The following is a 22,071-nucleotide window of genomic DNA, read 5'->3' as shown; positions in this document are numbered from 1 at the left end:
CATTGTTCAGCGGGTAAGCTTTGTGCATGTGTGTTTGCACATTTAGGACCTACTACCACGGCTTTCCGACACAGAAGTAGGACCTGCTGTTAAGAACGACTGCTCTGTAGGAAAAGACCGGCGCCTCAGGCTCCTGCAGAAGCGTCGCGGAGGAGAGCCGGGTTCCAGTCCAGCCGATCCGAGTTCACCTCAGGGCAGGATTCTAATCCCGGACACAAAACCAGCCCGAGAGAGAAATCTTCCAGCCGCCCTCGCGCCATACCTAGCCGGAACCTTGACCTCAAGATGGCGTCGCGTTAAGTCATAAGATTCGTTCGGCTCCAATCAAAAATGGCAGGGTGGGCGGGCACTTGCACCTCCAGCCTCTCTAGTCCCCGCCAGGCGGCCCCTTCTCTATGGTCCCTCGCCGCGGCGGGGTGATTCAGAGCCAACCGTGAGGGCGCTCTAGCCGCGGCCCGCTCTATGGTCGGCCCCGGCCGGCCGCAGTGCACGCCGGGCAAGAGGAAGACCTCCAGAAGCTCCCCGCGCAGCGCGGCTGTGTTTGCGGCCTGTGGGAGTCGGCGCTTCGCGGAAACCAGTCTCCCGGGCGAGCGGCGCGCAGAAGCCTTGGGCCGGTGGAGCCCGCTCGTCACCTGGAAGCCTAGGAGGCCGTGAAGACAGGGCCGTTTCCTCAGCGGCGGGTGAGTTCACGCCTCTAGAACGCGTGGGGAAACCGGAAAGCCGGGTCCCCTGAAGCTGCGGGGCGGAGGGAAAGCCGGGGCGGCCGCTCTGAAGGGCCGGGGTGGGGTAGGTTGGGGGGCGGGTGGGGGAGGGGGCCCGCACGCGGCGGCGATTTCTCCACTCGGCCGAGGGCCGTCCCAAAGCCCCTGGGCCCGGCGGGAGCCGCCGGGGGCTGGACCTTTCCTGTGCCGGCGCTTCCCTCAGTGCATTGTCGCCCACTTTCCCGTTCCTTCCCGCGGTTAGCCTCCCGGTGGATCTCTTAGATCGCGGGGTGGGGGTGGGGGGGGTCCGCGTGTGCCCTCCCCCTCCCCCGCCATCGGTTTGGCCCCCTCGGAGGAGCTCTTTTCCTCGGTGGACCCCGTTCGAACCCCGGTGCCGGGTCGATTTTTTTTTTTTTTTAAATTTTGCTGGGCCTCGGCCGGAGGCTCCGCCTGGAAGCCGCCCGCCGTCATCCCGGCTTTTTCTTTTTCCCCTCCCCCCGCCCCCCCCCCCTCGGGGTGCCGGCCGCCAACGGTTTTCTTCGCCTTCCGCTCCGGTCCGGCTGCGGCGCGGCCTCGGCAGAGGGACGCCCGTTCGCAGCCTCCCGCGGCCGGCCGGGGCGCGCGTCCCACGTCGCGATGGGCATTGTGGTCCCGCCGCCGTCCGCCCGCGGAGGCCCCCGAGTCCGCCGGGCCGGCTCCATTCATTCGCCGCCGCCCGCCCCCCGCTGCGGGGCCGCGCCGCGTTACTTTTGAACATCGATTTTAAAAAAACAAAACAGCACACACACATGCACACACACACACACACACACACACACAGAAACCCACTAGATCTGGGAAGAAGAAAATGACTTGGTAAGGTTCGATGTTGCCTTGGAAATAAAGCCTGGGCAACGTGGAGCCGAGCCCCGAGGGGGGAACGGGAGCCAGTGGACTTGCCCTGCGCTGAAGCCCCGGGTAGGGAGTTGACAGCCCTGTGCGAGAAAGAGTTGGGCGTGAGCACCCGTGGCGGCTCTGCTCCTGGAAGGATGGATTTTTGGCCCCGAACATGGAAAGGCCAGAAGGATGTTTCTCCAGAGTCGAGTTAGTAATCGACTACTGTTCAGCTGATGGAACTTGAGTTTAACAAGCCTTGGGTTTATTTCCCCCCCTCTTCATCCCAAAGGAGGGTTGTTGTAATCGGATTCCCCTCGTAAATGGCCTTTCCCCCCCCACCCCCCTTTGAGTCACACCCAGCGATGCTCAGAGGTTACTCCTGGCACTCAGTAATTCCTCTGCGCTTAGGAATTACTCCTGGCTACTCCTGGCGGTGCTTGGAAGACCATCTGGGGTGCTGGGGATCGAACCCAGGTGGGCCGCGTGCGAAGCAAACGCCCTACCTCCTGTACTATCACTTCGGCCCCCACGGTTGGGTTTTCATTGAGGAAAAACGGTCATATCTTTAGTGCGGTACCTGGATAATAGCATTAATGCATACTAATACTCATTATTTAATATTTTTTAATGACCAGTATGAGCACCTGCCCTGACTCTAGCCTAGCTTCTGGTATATACTGGATAGATTTTCAGGAGTCAAAGTTAATCCTTCAAGAAGTTTCACCTTGGTATGTTAATTACTGGAAAGAGACTTTGCTATGACAGTGAAAAGATTTTGGAGTACTGGAGTACCCCACCCACTTGCTTTGTTCCCCTGGACAAGTTAGCTTCTTTAACTGTAAATTAAGAGTAATTTACATTAAGTTATTTGGGAGATTAAGTGAGATTAATTCGCGTTGGAGGCTTTGGTAAGCAAAAATATGAAAATGTTTATAATTAGTCTTGGAATTAGTAGACCTTTTAAAAATTTTTTTTATATACTATCAAGTGAGTTTATTTCCTTTTTGGTGGGGTTAGGATTCTAAAAAAGTTTGAGAAAGAAAGTGTTTTGTTGTCTCCTTTTGTACACACGCCTTGATAATGATTCTTGGTTGTCCTAAGAAGGTCTGCTATCTTTATTTCTATTGTCTTAAGACTCAGTATATGTTTAAAATCTAATGGGTATGTTGAAATCGAACGACTTGGACCTAACTACAGTAGGGAATGTTCGAGTTACTTTTAGCAATAGAAAAATCCGCTATATACTTCTCATTTACACATGATACAGAAGTAAATGATATGGCTATTTTATAACTTTGAAAGCAAGAGTAGTTTTTGCATCTACTCACCAGTATGGCGAAACCTTTTCTGGGAACTGGGTGAGTTTTAATAAGTCTTGCAAAAATGTGCCATGAATTTTTGTTTGTTTTTGGGTCGATGCTTAGGGGTTACTCCTGGCTCTGCACTCAGGAATTACTCCTGGCGATGCTTTGGGGATCATGCTTTGGGATGCTGGGAATCAAACCTAGGTCAGCCGCATGCACGGCAGACAGATGCCCCTCATGCATTGTATTTTTAAAACCTTTCTGACTCTTGCACTATCCTTTGTAAGGGGATTGGTTCCTCAACGTTTTGAATTTTCTCCATTTTTTTTAATTTAATTTTTTTTTGGGGAAAAAACTTGATTATTTCTGCTAACTAGTATTATTGATAGGTTTTTCCCTTTATATTTTTGAAGGGGAGAGGGGGTGCTGGGGCTTGCTCCTGGCTCAGTACTCAGAAGGAATAACACCTGGTGGTGTTTAGAGACCATAATGTGGTGCCTGGGTTTGAACCCATCACCCTCATTGCAAGGACATCACCTTAACCCCTGTTCTATATCCAGCTCCATATTTCTTTTTAAAGATCGTTTCAGTTTGACGTAATTTCAAGTTTTAAAAAAGTTGCAAGAATAGTTTTGTCTAGATTTTCAGGTGTTAGTATTATACTTATTTGCTTTTTTCTCATTTCTAAAATTGTTTTTAATTTGTGTAGGTTGTTGAGGTGATGTCTTATAACCCCTAAATACTTAAGTGTATTTTTTTTTTTTTTGCTTTTTGGGTCACACCCAGCGATGCTCAGGGGTTACTCCTGGCTTTGCACTCAGGAATTACTCCTGGTGGTGCTCGGGGGACCATATGGGATGCTGGGGATCGAACCCGGGTCGGCCTCGTGCAAGGCGAACGCCCTACCCGCTGTGCTATCGCTCCGGCCCCGATGGCATTGTTTTTAATCAAACATTATTTTAAAGCAGTTCATTGGGATGTAAAATTCACATGTAAAATTTACTTGTTAATGTACAATTCCATTTTTCCAGTAAAATTACTATTGTGCAGATTTTATTCCAGAAGAATCCTTTCTATTTGCTAAATATTCCTTGTACCTACCCCAGTTTCAGGCAATCACTAATCTTTCTTTCAAGATAGAATGTCTTTTTAATAATTGAAGGTGGTAAAAAAGCAAAGTAGAGATCTTAGAGAAAGATAATTTTGGGGAAACTCAAGACAGTAATTTTATGTTTCTGAAAAACTTCTGAAACTTTATTCATCACTAGTTTCTTTTTTTCTCTGATACTTTGTTGTTAGCTGGGGCACACCTGGTGGGTTGTGCAGACATCACAGGGGTCATTTCTGGAGGTATTGGGGTTATGGGTGCCCAGGATGGAACTGAGGGCCTCTCACAACAAGATGGGGTGAGTTTATATCAGTCCAATGTATTTATTTTTCTTTTCCCTGCTTTGGGTTTTGGGCCACACCCTGCAGTGCTTAGGGCTTACCCCTGTCTTTGCTCTCAGAGATCACTCCTGTCTGACTCAGAGGACCAGATAGGGTGCTGGGGATCAAACCCAGCTAGGCTGTGTGCAAGGCAAACAACCTACCTGTTATATATTGTTCCAGCACCCTGACAGTTTAAAATTTTATTTTCTTTATATATCTTTTTGGTTCTCCCCCCCCTTTTTTTTTGCCCCCTATATGTTTTGTTTTTGGGGAACAACATCTGGCGATGCTGGGGAGTGGGATTAAACCCAAAGTTTGGCTATATGCCTTGCCTGCTGTGCTTTCTCCAGCCCCTACATTATATATAGATTATTTGTTCTTCAGGTTTTGGACTTTTGTTGTCGGGGAAGGGTTGTCCACGCACAGGAGAGGGGATACTTAACTCCTGGCTCTGCTCAGAGAGATTGAGATCAGCCATATGCAAGACAGCACCTTACTCCCAATGTTGTCTTTTTTTTTTTTTTTCTCTTTTGGGTCATACTGGCGATGCACAGGGGTTATTTCTGGCTCTGCACTCAGGAATTACTCCGGGGAGTGCTCAGGGGACCATATGGGATGCTGGAAATCGAACCCGGGTCTGCCATGTGCAAGGCAAACGCTCTAACCGCTGTGCTGTCACTCCAGTGTTGTTTCTTATTGAGATAAAGTTTATATTCCATAAAATGCAGCCATTTTCATTTCAGTGAGTTTTGACAAAATGACATAGTTTGTAACCACTAGATCATACAGACTGTATGGCCACTGAGGCCATACTAGGTGCTTGTTTTGCTACTTTGCCAAAAAGTTTCATATTTAGCAGGTTAAAAAAAAATCAACCTTATGAAGTGGGGTCTATTGAAGGTATGGGGGGTGGGTGTGGTGCCTGGGATCAAATCCAGTTAAAATATTTTTCAAATGCTATTTAAGTAACTTTAGTATTAATAAAATGATTCGTCTCTTTTTCTGAAACCTTTCATGTAAGCCTTCAGAAATTGGCTATCTTCAAATAGATCCAGAATCCACCAACTTAACTACCACCTGTTTCAGGCCACCCTCATCTGGACTATTGCAGTAATAACTTGCTTCTGTCTTACTCTCCTCCAATTTTACCTTACACAGTGGCCAGTGACACTGTTAAAATGTAAGTCTAAAGCTTTCAAATATTTTCCATCTCATTTAGAGTAAAAATCAAAACTCTTACTGTGCTTCATGAAGCCCTACACTTTTGAACCTCTCTCCAGTAACATTCACAATTTATCTCCAACTTTCCTTGCTTACATCGTTCTAGCTGTTGGCCTTTTGCAAACACTTCCTGCACACCTCAGGCTTTGTCTTTGCTTTTTCCTTTCCTTGAAAGTCTTGCCTCTCATCTATGAATAGGGCTTCTCAGCCTCTTTCAAGTATTTGTTCACATGTCATCTTGGTGAGGACTGACTTCTAAAACTGTCCTTTGCTTCCTTCTCTGCTTCATTCTATAAAGTGCCAATTGATATTTTAATATTAGAATTTATTATGGGTATTATAGTTTATAAGTAGTATGTAAAACGAATAAGCATTGCTTGTGTTATAATTTATTCATAATATTTCACATGTTAGTATATAAAATTTTATGTTAAAATACTTTGTGGAGATGCTGGACTGATAGCATAGTGGGTAGGGACTTGCCTTGTGTGAGGCTGATCTGGGTTCAACCCTGGTACTACATATGATCCCTCTGCCCTGCCAGGAGTGATTCCTGAGTGCAGAACCAGCAGTAAGTCCTGAGCACTGCTCGGTGTGGCCCCCAAACACATACACACAAAAAGTGTTGATTTTCTTATTTTAAGATGAGCTAGATTTTTGTTTTGGGGCACACCTATTAGTTCTGAGGAGAGACTCTGGCAGTGCTTGGGTTACCATACCATATTGGGAATTGACTGAAATTGGTTGTAGAAGTCTCCCCAGCTTCTCATTTTGAAATGTTTAAAGTGAGCATTAATATTTATCATAAAGATCACCAGAAATGGTTGTTTTTCTGAATTTCCATAAGAAGGGGGTGATTTTTAAGAGAATAAAAAGAATATTCATAAGAATAAGCTCCTTATCTTGGTATTTTATTGCCTCATAATTCAGCCTTTGAATAAGCAAGCTCTCAACATTTTCAAATAAAGGGGGAATCTTTGTTTTTTGGTTTTGGGGTCACACCTAGCTGTGCTGCGGGACTGCTCTCATCTGGGTGCTTGGAGGGTTCCTTTCAGGCAGTGCTCAGGAGACCATGCACTGCTTGAGATTGAACTCAGACCTCCAGCATGCAAAACATTTTCACTGCTCCTGTGGATCTTCTCCTTTGCCTAAATAGGGAGATAATTTTGTAAAAAATTAGAAGTGAAATGATTAAGCTGGCATAAACTAAAATTGAGCATAATTTTAACTTGGATTTTTTTGAGGAGGGAATCATACCCAGCAGTGCTCAGGACTTACTCTGGCTCTGCTCTGAGAGATCAATCCTGATAGGGCTGGGGGACCACATCGGATGCTGAGATTAAACCTGGGTCAGTTGTGTGCAAGGCAAATGCCCTGTCTGTTGTACTATTCCTCTGGCCCCATATTATTTTGTTCTTTTGGGCCACATGCAACAGTGCTCTGCACTCAGGAGACTCTTCCTGGCAGTGCTGGGGTAGTGCCAGGGATTATAGCCAGTGTCAGCAGGGGATGCCGGACAAGTACCTTAAACCCTGTACTATCTCTCCAGCTCCAGTGTATTTAATTCCCTAAGAGAATGAATTTTAAAAATACATAGTTTCAATACCAAGAACATGGTTTTAAATTTTGTTAGCTAATATTTGGGAAAATGTGATTCTAAAGAATTCACGGCCCAAACTTTGTAGCCATTATGAGATTAGGCACTAGATCATTGCTAGCATTGGCACATGTAGCTTAATTTATTAAATGAGGTGTCCTCAGTTGTTTACTGATTCATTCATTGATTAATTTATTTATTCAACAGGTATTAATACCAACTGCCCTCCTAAGAAAGTGCTGAGATAGAGTATTATAATGATAATGCAAGAACTTCTGTAAGTAGGACAGTAGCTGTCTTTGTTTTCAAAGGAGATACAGTAGTGCTTCCTTCCATATAGAAAAATTTTTGTTTTTGGGCAAAAGGTATTACCAAAAAAAAAAATCAGAAAATTTGTCACATTTACAATGTTGTGTTATTTTTCTTTTAAGATTTCTATGACACCTACTTAAGCATTTTTGTTATTTGCTAAGATTATGAAGTCCTCTAGGAATTTACCTGTAAATATTTTTTACCTATCTAAATATTCTAAGTGTACTGTGGTTTTGAAATGGAAGTTTAGACTTGGTAAAGTACTGTTTTATTCTGCTTCCCAGAGTGGGTGATAATACCCTCTAGGGAATGTTAGAACAATCTGGGGGGGTTGTTAGTAGTCTGGCATACAACTTGGGAATGCTTTTTGTTTTCTCAGAGTTTCCGGGCACATTGAGTAGTAGTTTGTTTCTAAAAATGGGGCAGTAGACCAAATAAGTTTTGGAGCCTTTCTCCTATGTCCTGTCCTCTAGACAAGTCAAATCATAGCAACAACTATGAGCACAAAAGATGTGCCCCCTTCCCCCCCACCTTTTTTTTTCTCTCTTTGGTCTGACTTGGTGGTACTGGGATAGAGGGGTATTGCTCTTATCCTGGGACACAGAGACCTGCTGTAGGTGGGATTGAATACTGGCCTTCCATATACAGAGCAATTGTTGCAGTCCAACGATCCATCTCCCAGGGTCTGGATTCCCTTTCCCTTCTTTTTTATTCTCCTCCCCTCCCCTCCCTCCCTCTCTCCTTCCCTCCCTTCCTTTTCAAACCTGTATTGGCTGCATTGTGAAGCAAGTGCTTTATTTATCTCCTGTACTGTTTCTTTGGCCCTGGGCATACTTTAACATTTTAAAACTGTAAGTTTTGAAAAAAAAATTTAAATGGGTCAGATTGACATCGATTCGATTTACTCCAGTTATGTTGAAGTTTGTAGGAAAGGGCATACCTGTGTACTGGTGATGGGAATATAAATTTGTATACTAAGTTTTTAGAGGATGTTTTGGAGGTACAGAGACACTTAGTCTGGCTTATAGAGCAACTTATTTGCACAGCTGCAAAGGAGTATGTAACCCATATATACTCAGCGTTACTTGTAAGCTAAAATGTAGTGCTGACCAATATCATAGTTGAATAGTTGTTGTATGCCTCTTAATGCATTTTAAAGAATAGAACTTTTATAAACTGACATGAAGAGATGTTAACCAGGGAGAAATGCACATAACAATATAGTATTATATTGTTTGCAGAAAAACAAATGATGATACATTAGTTTGTATATAGAAAGATATTTAGAAGAATACAGCGATATTTACCAAACTTGGGATTAGGGGGCGAGGATGTGGAGGACATGCACTGTATATCTTCTCTCTTCTGAAGGGTGAGTAAAACAGTGTATAAAACACAAAAAATAGAGGAAAGACATTAAAAGCTCCAAATTCTTGGACTCCTTCAATGAAAAGCAGGTGGGAGAATTTTTTTCTAGTTCCAAAAAATACTTCCTCTTAATCAAATCACTAGTAGCATCACTGGTAGGAGAACAACCCAACTTATTTTGGCTGCTTTTTATTTTTTTTTATTTTTTTTTTTTTTGGTTTTTGGGTCACACCCGGCGATGCACAGGGGTTACTCCTGGCTCTTCACTCAGGAATTACCCCTGGCGGTGCTCAGGGGACCATATGGGATGCTGGGATTAGAACCCGGGTCGGCTGCGTGCAAGGCAAACGCCCTACCCGCTGTGCTATCGCTCCAGCCCCATTTTGGCTGCTTTTTAATGTGGTACACAGATCTCTTAATATATCCTACAAGTCTTACTTTTTTTCATTTCTTGACATTAGAATGATGACAAAAATACTCAAAAGTTGGAGGGAGGAAAAAGTCTTTTAAATGCTTAAAATTTAACAAATTTCTTTTAATTCAGACCAAATAATAAGAGTTCAGAGTAGTCTTGTGTTTATAAAACAAATGCTAGCATATGATGGATTAAGATACTTCTTTTAAGAAAAATCATCACTTTTCTCATTGCCAATGACTTTTTTCTCATTGTCAGACAGTATTTTTTAAGTGGCTGTTTGCCCCAGGTTTGTAGTTTTGACAAATACATTTGTGTTTGAGGAACTGACCAATATTGAATCATCAAATACTGTGTAACTTTATAAATTGAGTTTTCGGGGTGCTGATTTTTTTTTTTTAATGCATCAGAATACTTTAAAACACAAACCTGTTAGATCACCATCCTGGATTCTGAGTTTGGTTTAAAAGATTCATTTGTGTTTGGTGTTTAATTTTTTGATATTAACTGAACCTCAAAATTTTTTTCTTCCTTTATATGTATTCCCACATGATTGTAGGAGTCTATCCTGAACTTAGATCCTGTACATTTTGGGAACTTATTTTAGAAAAGATCTAAGGTTTAAAAAATTCTCAATGGACAGACAGAGAAAAGAGGGTCTTTGCCAACTTCTTTGGGTAAGAAAACTTTAGAATTTTGCAGATACTCTAAAAATGAAGGACAACAAACCAGGCATATCAAATTGTAAGGTTTCCCCATAAAATGATTTGTCACAATTTTTTTCTCTAGACTGCTGCAGTAAGAATGTCTTTTCCCCCTCATTTGAATCGCCCTCCAATGGGAATCCCAGCACTCCCACCAGGGATCCCACCCCCACAGTTTCCTGGCTTTCCTCCACCTGTACCTCCAGGTAAGTGTTTTGGTGCTTTTCCCCCTAAATTTGGTTATTGCAGTATTAGCTATACAAAATAATATGTATTTTGTAGCAGAATAATACGTATTTTGTATTTTGAAATGAAATTGATGTTGAAATTGTAGCAGAATGTTAGTATTCTGTAGATGTCAACATACTTTTTTTTTAAAAAAAGAGTAGTTTTCATCTGGCTTGGAAACTTACTGGGGAAAGATTTAGCTTTTTCCTTTTTTTGGTGATACTAGGTAGTTTTTAGTGAAACTATTTAGAAAGATGTGAGTCCAGAGAAGAGAAGTATGTGTTTAAGAGAGAACATAGGTTTCTTCAGAGTGGAAATAGACAAGCAAATAAACATTGAGGCAGGCAAGCAATGCATGTGCAATGGAGACAGTGAATTTAGAGAGCAAGCCCGAACCTGAAACAATAACTGTATAATTTTATGATCTTCAGGCAAAAGCACATGTCACACTGTTTTTAAGCATTTCGTAGAATGTAAGTTCGGATAGAGATGAACCTGCTATTACCACTGCTTTGAAAAATGAGGCATTAATCAGTATCATTTTTATGAATCCGTATATTTCCATTTATATTATATATAATTTATTTGTGTGGCATGTCTTTGATATAAATACATAGCTATTAAATAACTTAAATATTTTAAAAAATATTTTTATTTTTAGGAACCCCAATGATTCCTGTACCAATGAGCATTATGGCTCCTGCTCCAACGGTAAGTATAATTTGAAGGAGGAGTTAGGTGTTGGAAATTTAAAACTAAAGATCTTTATAAATATAGATAAGTTCTAGTATTTAAATTATATAAAGGGAATAAGAACATGCTTATGTATCATACTGCTTTCCATTTTGCATTCAACTGTGCATATTCATTTGTCTCTAAACTATACTCTTAATACTTTAATAAGTTTCTCTTAGTTCTCTGGTTTCTTCAGTTTATTTTATATTTGGCCACATTAGTTTTCATCATTTCCTCATCTTAATTCTGGGATATGGAAGAATAATAGTTTGATGTGTCTGATCTCTTAAAAGGAAAAGAAATATAATGTCGGGAATGATTCTAGTAGAATTTTTGTTGATTTTGGTTTGGGGTTATACCTGGCAGTGCTTGGGTACTACTCCTCCCAGCTTCATGCTCAGTGGGTCTTGGAGGTATTTGGGACCTTCTGGTGCTGAAATTCAAACTTGGGCCTCCTGCAGCAAAATTAGCAGTCTATTGAGCTATCTTTCTGGCCCTTGGCAGACATTTGGGGGGAGATTGGGCCCACCACCTCAGTGCTTAGGACTTACTGCTGGCTCTGTGCTCAGTGATCACTCCAGGCATAGCGTGGTGAACCTTTTGCAGTGCTGGGGATTGAGTTGGATTTGGCTGTGCTGGATTGAGCTAGAGTAAGGCAAGCTTCTTAACCCTTGTACTATCTCTCTGGTTCTTGGCAGAAATTGTAGTTTTGAAATGAAATTGATGTTGAATAATTTTTGCTTTCCTAGGTTGGTACCTTCACACTTTGTAAAGTATTATTAAGCTCTTTGTCTCCTGAAGTATTACATTATTCATTAAGCTTCTATTAATTCTTAAAGCATTTAAGAATGTTAATATATTTTAATAAAGAATTGCCCTTTCAGGCCAGAGAGATAGTTTAGTGAGTAAAAAACTTGTCCTTCAGCTGACCTAAGCATTGCTTATGGTCCTGAGCATTGCCTGGGGTAGTTCTTGGGCACATAGCCAAGAACAAGCTCTGAGTACAGCTGGGTATGTGTCATAACTTCTTTCCCCTCAAAAATAATTTTTTTTTTAACTGTTAGAATTTATGTGGGTGATTGAGGGGAATCCACCTGGTATTTTTCAGGGGCTATTCCTGGCTCTGTGCATAGGAGTGACCCCTGGAAACTTGGACTATACCTGGTGTGCCAGGAATTTGAACCAGGGTCAACAGGATGCAACTCAGTTGCCTTAACCTCTTGTACTGTCTCTACTCCAAGTAGAATTTTTTAGTTAATTGATAAAATACTGGGCTTTATTTGAAATTCCTCTGAGTGGAAGTAGATCTCATGATTTTCACGTGTTTTTCTACCTATGAAGTCTTTTGTTTTAAATTTTTGGTGGGGTCACACTTGGCTGTGCTTAAGGCTTACTGCCAGGAATAATATGGTTCTGTGCTCAGGGATCACTCCTAGGGTGGGGCTCAGGGGACCATATGCAATGCCAGGGCTAGAACTGAATTTGACCTCATGCAAGGCAAGCACTTGTATCAGCTGTACTGCCTGTGAATTGTGAGAAGGAAGTGGAATGCCATTATTAGGAAAAGAAAGATGGAAGCCTCATGGGTAATAGAAATATTCTGGTGACCAGAGAGATTATGTAGGATTAAGGTACTTGTCTTGCATGCTATTGAATATGATGTTTTGTTTGTTTGTTTGTAGTTTGTTTTTTGACCCATTCCTGATTTGCTCATGGCTTACTCTTGCTTTGTGCTCACTGATCACTCTTGGGGCTCGGTGGACCATATGGGATGCCAGGGACTGAACTGAGGTTGGACGCTTGCAGGACAAAAGCCCTACCCGTTCTACTATCATTCCAGCACTTGAACCTGATTTGATTCCCTGCATCACAGGTCCCCTGAGGACCAAGCCAGGAGTAACTCCTTAGCACTACTGGTTTGGCCCAGATCCTCAAAACTATCTCCCTGTCAGGAACAAACAAACAAAACAAACCCCAAACAATCCTCTGTAAGGCAAAGCAGTCATTCATTGAGAAGGTCTGAGTTTTCTACATGAAGGGTGAGTTAAGCTTTTCTTGCTTGAAAGTCATTGTGGCTTTTTATTTATTTGTTTATTTATTTATTTGCTTTTTGGGTCACACTCAGCGATGCTCAGGGGTTACTCCTGGCTTTGCACTCAAGAATCATTCCTGGCGGTGCTTCAGGTGACCATATGGGATGCCGGGAATCAAATCTGGGTCCGCTGCGTGCAAGGCAAAAACGCTCTACCTGCTATGCTATCACTCCAGCCCCTCATTGTGGTGTTTTAAAAAAAACCTTCACATGACAGCTATTCTTTTTCTATATTTCAGCATTAGGAAGAGATAGGACTTGGTTTGAGAAAACCATCCCTGTGACTACTATATTCAGTGCCTCCTATGTATAATATGTTAAACTCACTGCCTGATTTAAAGATCAGGAATAACTCTTTCCTCTGAAGCTGAAAGTTCTAGAGGAAAATATAAGAAACATAGTGAGCAAGGGAGCCGTGGGGGTCGGAGTGTGAGCTTCCCAGGCAGTGCTCAGGGGACCTCAGTGCCATTTCCCAAGATTCTCTGCCAGTTGGGCCAGACAGCTCAGTGCTCAGACTGGAGGATACAATGCTGCTTGGAACCTGCTTTTCTAAGTAACAGCCTGACAGTGCTTGGGGGCCATGTACGTTGGGCATATGCTTAGCTTGTATCTCCTCATCCTGTGAGATCTTCCCAACCCTAAAAGGGAGTATTTATGTGTCTGGAAAGCGCCAGGAGAGTTGTGATTATTTCTTGTAAGAATTTGTGAAGACTATTAAAAGTCACTCACTCTTTTATGTTAGTACAAAATGCAGTTGTGAGAAAACTTCTGAGTATGTTTGAGAATTTTACATGGATTATGGTTTATTTATCTATTTTGGCGACACTGGCAGTGCTCAGGAGCTGGCTCTGCGTTCCGGAATCACTCCTGGAGGTGCTCAGGACACCATATGGGATGCCAGGACTAGAACCTAGCTTGACAAGTGCCCACTCTTTTTTTGTGTGGGGGTGAAGGGGAGGGGGCTCGGATGTGTGGGGAGAGGCCACACCCAGTGTGCTCATGGCTCACTCAGGGTTCTGGGGGAACATGAAGTGCTGGGGCCATCAAGTCTGAATCAGCCTTAAGTCAAGCTTCCTGCCTATAGTACTGTCTCTCACCCCACATTTCCTAAGTTTTTTTCTATGGTAGATGGGGAAGTGGCATAATCAAGCATTACTTAGAGGCTACTTCGACTGCTTAGAGGTCACTCCTGGTGGTGCTCTTGGGAGGGAACCAAGTACTGTGCAGAGATACGTAGTACTGATTCTCCAGTTCCCGAGGAAGGTAGAAAAGGTAATCTTAATGGTAGTGTTTGCTTGTCATAAGTCAGTTTATATTAATGAAGAATATCATCCGCTTTAGAATCTTCATGTAGAATCTTTAGTAATATGCTATGCTTATTACTTAATTATTATTTTAAAGCCTAGCAAAAATAAAATTTAATTGTCATATCTAATTTATTGTTTACCTTCACTGTAGGTTTTGGTACCCACTGTGTCCATGGTTGGAAAGCATTTGGGAGCAAGGAAAGATCATCCAGGCTTAAAGGCTAAAGAAAATGATGAAAATTGTGGTCCTACTACTACAGTCTTTGTTGGCAACATTTCTGAAAAGGCCTCTGACATGCTGATAAGACAGCTCCTTGCTGTAAGTTAAACTTTATTTTTTGTTCAGTATTTTTTTTACTACAAATATTAAACACATGAAAAATTCAAGAGCTCAAATGATTTCCTTTCTATTGTGCTATAATTTTTTTTTTTTTTTTTTTGCTTTTTTTGGGTTACACCCAGCGATGCTCAGGGCTTACTCCTGGCTCTGCACTCAGGAATTACCCCTGTCTGTGCTCTGGGGACCATATGGGAAGCTGGGAATTGAACCAGGGTTGGCCGTGTGCAAGGCAAACGCCCTACCCGCTGTGCTACCACTCCAGCCCCTGTGGTATAATTTTAAATATGCAGAAAAGTTGAAGGATAGTGCCATGTAATTTTTTTTGTTTTCTTTTTGGGGTCACACCCAGGAATGCATAGGGGTTACTACTGGCTCTGCACTCAGGAATTACTCCTGGTGGTACTCAGGGGACCACATGGGATGCTGGAAATTGAACTTAGGTGCCACGTGCAAGGCAGATGTCCTACCTGCTGTGCTATCTCTCCAGCCCCATGCCATGTAATTTTCAACTATTGATATACAGCTATAAAATGGCTGAGAAATACTGTTTTTATATACCCTTGGTGATTTTATTTAATTTTTAATTTTTTCGGGTGTTCAAGGAGAGATCGTCAAACCCAGGTGTGCTCAGAGCTAATTCCTGGTTCTGCTCACTCCTGTTTCAGCACCGGGGACCATATGTGGTACTGGGGATTAAACCTGGGTTGCTGCATGCAAGGTGTACTATCGTTCCAGTCTCGTTCTCCAGTAACTTTTTTTTTTTTTGTTTTGTTTTTGGGTCACACCTGGCAATGCACAGGGGTTACTCCTGGCTCTGCACTCAGGAATCACCCCTGGTGATGCTCAGGGGACCATATGGGATGCTGGGAATCGAGCCGGGGCCGGCCGCGTGCAAGGCAAACACCCTACCCGCTGTGCTATTGCTCCAGCCCCTCCAGTAACTTTTCAAAACAATATTTTTGTTTGCTGGTTTATCTACTGTTTGTGAATTTAGGGATTGCACCCACTAGTGCTTATGGGACCATTTGTAGTGCTAAGAAATAACCCTGGGTTGACTACACAAGGCAAGCTCCTGAAACCATGTGTTGTCTTTCTGGCCCCTGGAATAATTTTAGCATCCACTGGATTATTAGCTTTTTTTATTTTGAACAAGGTAAACTCTTGATGATGACAGTCTTTTTATCTCTTTGGTTTTAGTTTATTGATAACATTGTTGGATGTGCTAATGATTTTATAATGAAAAGAAAAAGTACTTGTTTTTCATTCACTTCAGAAATCAAATTTTTGGTTTTGGGGCCATACCTAACTTGGTGCTAATGTGTCATGTGCCTAGAAGCAAACCCAAGCCATACAGATGCAAGGCATTTGTTCTCTTACCATGTTAAAACCTCAGTCACTGTAATTTTTTTTTTTTTTTCCCCCAGTTGGGTTTGGGTTGCTCCCTTCTCTGCTCCAGAGCTTACTCCTTGCTCTGCACTTAGGGATTTCTTCTGCTATGTCTGGGGGTATCATACACAGTGCCTGGTGGCTGCTATAAGATAGGCACCTTATTGGTTGTAGTTTCTCTCGGCCTTCCCTTTTTTTTGGCCACACCCTTCTCCTGAATCTTTACTCATGGATCTTTTTTGATGGGCTCAGGGGACCATGTATGGTGATTGGAGATCAAACTCAGAGTGGTCTTGTGCAGCAAGTGCCCTACTAAGGGATGTACTACGTTTCCATCCCATTTTCTGCCCCCCCCCTTTTTTTTTGCCCTTTTTCACCTCACCCAGTGGTGTACAAGGACTAAACCTGTTTTTTGGCTCTGGGATTAATCCTGGCAGGGCTTGGGGGACTGACCATATGCTTGCTGGGATTTAAACAGGGCACTTGTCACCACAGCCACATGCTAGGCAAGTGCCTTAACCTTTATACTATCTCTCAACCCTTAAATGCTTTAACTGTCTGGTGATGATAGTTCAAAGTACATAAGCAGGCTTGCAAAATGTTGGGTATTGTAGGATAATTTAGCCAGTAGAGGTTTTGGATGTTACCTATGTCACCATCTTAATTTTTTGAGATTAATTTCTCTAAAAAGTTTGGAAGTTCTTACCTAGGGGATTATGATTGTTGCTTATAGCAGTTTATATATATATACATATATATATATACACACACATACATACATACACACACATATATCTTTTCCTTTTTGGGTCACACCCAGCAATGCTAGGGGGTTACTCCTGGCTCTGCACTCAGAAATTACTCCTGGTAGTGTGTAGGGGACCATATGGGATGCCGGAAAAAGAACCCTGGTCGGCCGTATACAAGGCAAATGCCCTACCTGCTGTACTATCGCTCTGGTCCTTCAAGTAGTTTTCATAAATTTTTTCTACCTTTCCACTTTTGTGCATTTAGGTCATCATGCACATCTGATATAATTTTGGAGGGGTGTGATGTTTAGGCCACACTTGGCAAGGTTTAAGGGTTATTCCTGGTTCTGCACTCAGGAATCATTACTGGTGGTTCTTGGCCCATATGGGTTGCTGGGGATTGAACTTGGGTCAGCACATGTAAGGCAAGCTCCTTATTACTGTGCTATTGCTCTGGCTTCTCACTCAGATCTGATGGTTCATGTCTCAAGTCTGTTTCATTTACTATCCTCAGGTTATAATTTTTCAGACTCTTCAACGGGGCTAGGCGATGAAAAGTAGCTTACAAAAAGGTCCAGCTTTCGGGGGCTGGAGCGATAGCACAGCCAGTAGGGCGTTTGCCTTGCATGCGGCTGACCCGGGTTCGATACCCAGCATCCCATATGGTCCCCTGAGTACCGCCAGAAGTAATTCCTGAGTGCAGAGCCAGGAATAACCCCTGTGCATCGCCAGGTGTGATGAGTGAAAGTGAGACCCTGGTGAAGTCACAGGATAAGAGCAAAGGTGTCGGGGCTGGAGCAATAGCACAGTAGATAAGGTGTTTGCCTGCCTTGCACGTGGCCGACCCGGGTTCCATTCCCAGCATTCCATATGGTCCCCTGAGCACCGCCAGGAGTGACCCCTGTGCATTGCTGGGTGTGACCCAAAAAGAAAAAAAAAAAGTCCAGCTTTGATTATTTTACGTGTTTTTATGTATGTGGTTGTATGTATTGCTTAATTGTTAATTTATTTTCAGGGGGATGGGGCTTTGGACCAAAATCTGCTGTGCTCAGAACTTACACCTGGTGGTTGTATGTGTAGGGATTGCTCTTAAGGTGCCAGGGGTCCAACTTTGGTTAACCACATGCAGTGCCTGTGGTGGTTTTTTGTGTTACTGAAGATTAAACTGGGGCATAGTGAGGGTAAAATAGTTGCTGACTTTTCTTACAGAATAAATGCTTTACAAAGACGATCATGAGTTTAGAGCCAGGAATAAACCCTGAGCAAGCTGGGTATGGCCTAAAAACAAAACAAAAGAATGCTATACCATTTCTAATTCCTAATACCCTAATATTATGTTTGTTTTCAAATAAGGATATATTAGAATTCGTTTTAGTTTTGTTTGGGGGCCACTGCTCCCGCCCCAGTGCTCAGGGCTTAGTCCTGGCTCTGCATTTGCAAATTACTCCTGGTGGGACCTGAGGGACCATCTGGTGGGCTGGGGATTAAATCTGGGTCAGCTTCCTGCAAGGCAAACACCCTACCTGCTCCAGTCCTTAGGATTTATGTTTTATTAGGTTTCTGTGTTTGGAAGTTTTTAATCTTTAGTTTTTTGCTTCTCTTTCACTTGTGAGGAATTTTTCACTTGTGTGGGATTTTTTTTTTTTTTTTGCATTAAAGATGAGGTACTGATATATATGCATTTTTTCTTTTTTAAGAAATGTGGCTTGGTTTTGAGCTGGAAGAGAGTACAAGGTGCGTCTGGAAAACTTCAAGGTAAGCAATATTTTCCCATAATTTATTCAGAATATTTTAACTGGTGCAGAATTCACTTTTTGCATGTCTTAATTCTTATTATGTTGAATGGTATACTATGAATTAATTTTATTACCATAACTTTAAATTGTATACTAAAAAAATGAAGGGCTGGAGAGATAGTACAGAATTAAAGCATTGCCATACATTCTGCTGACTCTGGTTTGATCCCTGGCATTGAATTTGTTCCCCTGAACACTGCCAGGAGTAGATGCAGCTGCAGTCCAGTTCCCTCCCTCACCCCTTTTCGGGTCACGCCCGGCAATACACGGGTTACTCCTGGCTCTGCACTCAGGAATTACTCCTGGCAGTGCTGGGTGCAGTCCAGTTTTCCAAAATTAAAATTAAATAGAAAAATTCACTATGAAAATAAATATTTTAAAAACTCATTCATGGAATTTGCTGATTCTGCTAAAAAGAAATTACTGTTTTATTTGGGGAAGGAGCATGCGCATCCTACAGTGCTCAGGGCTTCTGGTTATCTGCTTAGGAGTGAACCCTGTCTATGCTCCATGAATTGTTCTTGGTGCTGAAGATGAAATTGCAAGAGTTGGAACCCATACCCTTTAACCCTGTACTATCTTTCCAGCCTCGTCTTTGGATTTTTGAGGATGCGGAACATGAAATCCTTGTCAAAAGTAGTTTAAGTAGAGAAGGAGATTTCATGACATGGATAGTCGTCTTTTTTTTTGCTTTTCGGGTCTCACCCAGCGATTCACAGGGCTTACTCCTGGCTCTACACTCAGGACTTAGTCCTGGTGGTGCTGGTGAACCATATGGGATGCTGGGAATAGAACCCGGGTCGGCCGTGTGCAAGGCAAACGCCCTACCCGCTGTGCTATCGCTCCAGCCCCATTGGCAGTCTTTTTGTTATAACTTTTTTTTTTTTTGGCTTTTTGGGTCACATCCGGTGATGCACAGGATTTACTCCTTGCTCATGCACTCAGGAATTACTCCTGCCGGTGCTTGGGGACCATATGGGATGCTGGGAATCGAACCCATGTTGGCCGCAGGCAAGGCAAACGCCCTACCTGCTGTGCTATTGCTCCAGCCCTGTTATAACATTTTGTCTTCCATTTTTGTTTTTAATTAAAATTTTCATCTTTCATAATTGCATTGCTACGTCACTAATTCTTTGCATTCTTTCCTAGCCTTTGGATTCTGTGAGTATAAGGAGCCTGAATCTACCCTCCGTGCACTCAGGTTATTGCATGATCTGCAGATTGGAGAGAAGAAGCTACTTGTTAAAGTTGATGCAAAAACAAAAGCACAGTTGGATGAATGGAAAGCAAAGAAGAAAGCTTCTAATGGGGTATGTTGACTAGGGTTATTGTCTTTAGGTCATCCTAAATGTACTCTTTCAATATAACGTTTTATCTGAATAAATCTGACAAGGGGACTCACAAGATCATCACTTGGCTAAAATACAGAAGAGTACTTTATAGTATATAATTATTTTTTATTTATCTACCCATAGTGGGTGGATGACTGTTGGTTTGCTTGTTCCAGGTTGGGATGAAGGTAGTAAGGGAGGCTGGACAAGGTTAACTTGCCAGAGAAAACACTGGTACAGACTATTCCAAACAGAGCTAATTCATTAAGGCAGCTTTTTAAGTAAGTACAAAATATATTTCACCCTACACAATTTTTCTTAGTTGCCCTCTCTTTTAGAAGTACACAGGTTCTCAAATGAATTAATTTAAGTCTTAATTGTTTTTCTCAGGTGGGTGGTTATGTCATGTGAAATCTAAAGTTTTATATGCTTTATACTTCATTGTTCTCAACCAAAATAAAAAAGATAGCTAAAACTTGGAAATGTTTTCTAGATTTCCTTTCCCAGTTTCTTGTGGTACTTTAAACTGAGCAGATCCAAAATAGAACATTATCCTCTTTTATCAAAACAACGTTGATTCCTTGCGTTCCATATGGTCCCCTGTGCACTGCTAGGAGTATCTCTGGGTGTAGCCCTAAAACCGAACCAAAACGCATAAACCTAGAAACCAAAAACAAAATTTCTCCACTCAAAATAGGAATATTTTTTTGTTGTGGCCCGAGCAGCAGGTAGGGTGCTTTCCATGTACAAGGCCGACCTATATTCAATTCGGGGCATCCCATGTAGTCTCCTGAGCCCACCAGGCGTGGTTCTTGAGTCAGAGTTGGGTATAATCTCTCAGCATTGCCCAGTGTGGTCCACAATAAAAATAAGAAAAAGTTTATATTTTATTTCTCATTTTCAAAATAATTTTATTTTGTAAAATTAAAAAAAGTAATAACACAGTATGTACTACCTATAGTCTTTTCTTTCCTTTGGGGTTTTTTTTTGTTTGTTTGCTTTTGCTTTTGCTTTTTGGGTCACACCCAGCGATGCACAGTGGTTACTCCTGGCTCTGCACTCAGGAATTAGCCCTGGCGGTGCTCAGGGGACCATATGGGATGCTGGGAATCGAACCTGGGTCAGCCTGGGTCGGCTGCATGCAAGGCAAGCGCCCTACCCGCTGTGCTATTGCTCCAGCCCCCAAGTGTTTTTTGTTTTTTGATGACAAAAAATCAAACCTGAAATGGAACCTAGCCCCTCGTTACCTGCAAGGCATCTGCTTACTATGTCACAGAATGACATCTCAAACACCTTATGGTCATTTGTAAACATTGTAAATGCCTTTTTGTGTATTATTTCAGACATTTTTCTCCACTTGTCTATGTATAGTTATTAGGTTGTGTATATTTGTTTTTCTTCCATAGACGGTTATATTCTAAGTACTGCTTTGTAAATATCCTTTTTTCATTTGTTTCCTAGTCCTAACTTTTTACTGGTTTCACTACATTTATTTCTCATCTGTTAAAATAGTATATTAACTAAAACAAGTGTACATTTTTTCTTTTTATTAGTGACATCATGAGGTACAGTTGTAGACTTGCTAACTTTCGTGCTTGCGTTTCAGCTATACAGTGATCGAGTACCCATCCTTCCACCAGTGTCCATTCTCCACCACCAGTGATCCCAGTATTCCTCTTACCACCCCCATCTGTCCCCCCCCAGGGCATTCCCTTTTGCTCTCTCTCCTTTTAAAACAAGTGTACTTTAATCAAACTTCTCTTCATGCATATTTAGTAAAGATTTTTAAAGAAATTTTGTTTTTGAACCAAACAGAAAAAGCCTGCCATTTAAGAAAGAGAATTTAATTCTGCCTGACAGAAACCAAGAGCAGGACTAATAAAAAAATACCAGTTATGCTCAGGACTTACTCCTGTCTGTGTGCTCAGAGATAACTCTTGGAGGTGTAGGGGGACCCTGTGTGGAGCTAGGATCAAAACAGGGCAGCCATATGCAAAATAAGTGTCTTCAGTGTTGTGCTTCCTCTCCAGCTGTTTCAAAATATTTTTTCACAAAGTCTTTACTCTTAGTATGTTATTCAAGGCTTGCTCCATCCAAGTCTGTTTCTTGATTTTCTTTCTTCTACCCTTTATGTGCATTACAAATTTGATGTAATTTGCTGACATCTCACATCCTTAT

At 42.2% G+C, this 22,071-nt stretch overlaps 1 protein-coding gene across 2 annotated transcripts in view; it reads left to right on the top strand.

Moving 5' to 3' along the window:
• The first annotated feature begins 486 nt into the window (after positions 1–486).
• RBM25 (RNA binding motif protein 25) overlaps positions 487–22,071 on the top strand; it is a 53,856-nt gene continuing 32,271 nt past the window's right edge. For both annotated transcript variants that reach the window (XM_055131265.1, XM_004612299.2), the window contains exons 1-6: positions 487–680; positions 10,015–10,135; positions 10,819–10,868; positions 14,443–14,610; positions 18,464–18,521; positions 19,712–19,872. In XM_055131265.1, coding sequence (XP_054987240.1) covers positions 10,030–10,135; positions 10,819–10,868; positions 14,443–14,610; positions 18,464–18,521; positions 19,712–19,872 — 543 coding nt within the window. In that variant the 5' untranslated portion in view covers positions 487–680; positions 10,015–10,029. The remainder of the gene's footprint in view (positions 681–10,014; positions 10,136–10,818; positions 10,869–14,442; positions 14,611–18,463; positions 18,522–19,711; positions 19,873–22,071) is intronic.

This window comes from Sorex araneus, chromosome 3 (genome assembly GCF_027595985.1).
Source record: "Sorex araneus isolate mSorAra2 chromosome 3, mSorAra2.pri, whole genome shotgun sequence".
NCBI classification, from domain to species: domain Eukaryota; kingdom Metazoa; phylum Chordata; class Mammalia; order Eulipotyphla; family Soricidae; genus Sorex; species Sorex araneus.
The sequence above is the reverse complement of the archived record's forward strand: the minus strand, read 5'-3'. Positions and strand labels throughout refer to the sequence as shown.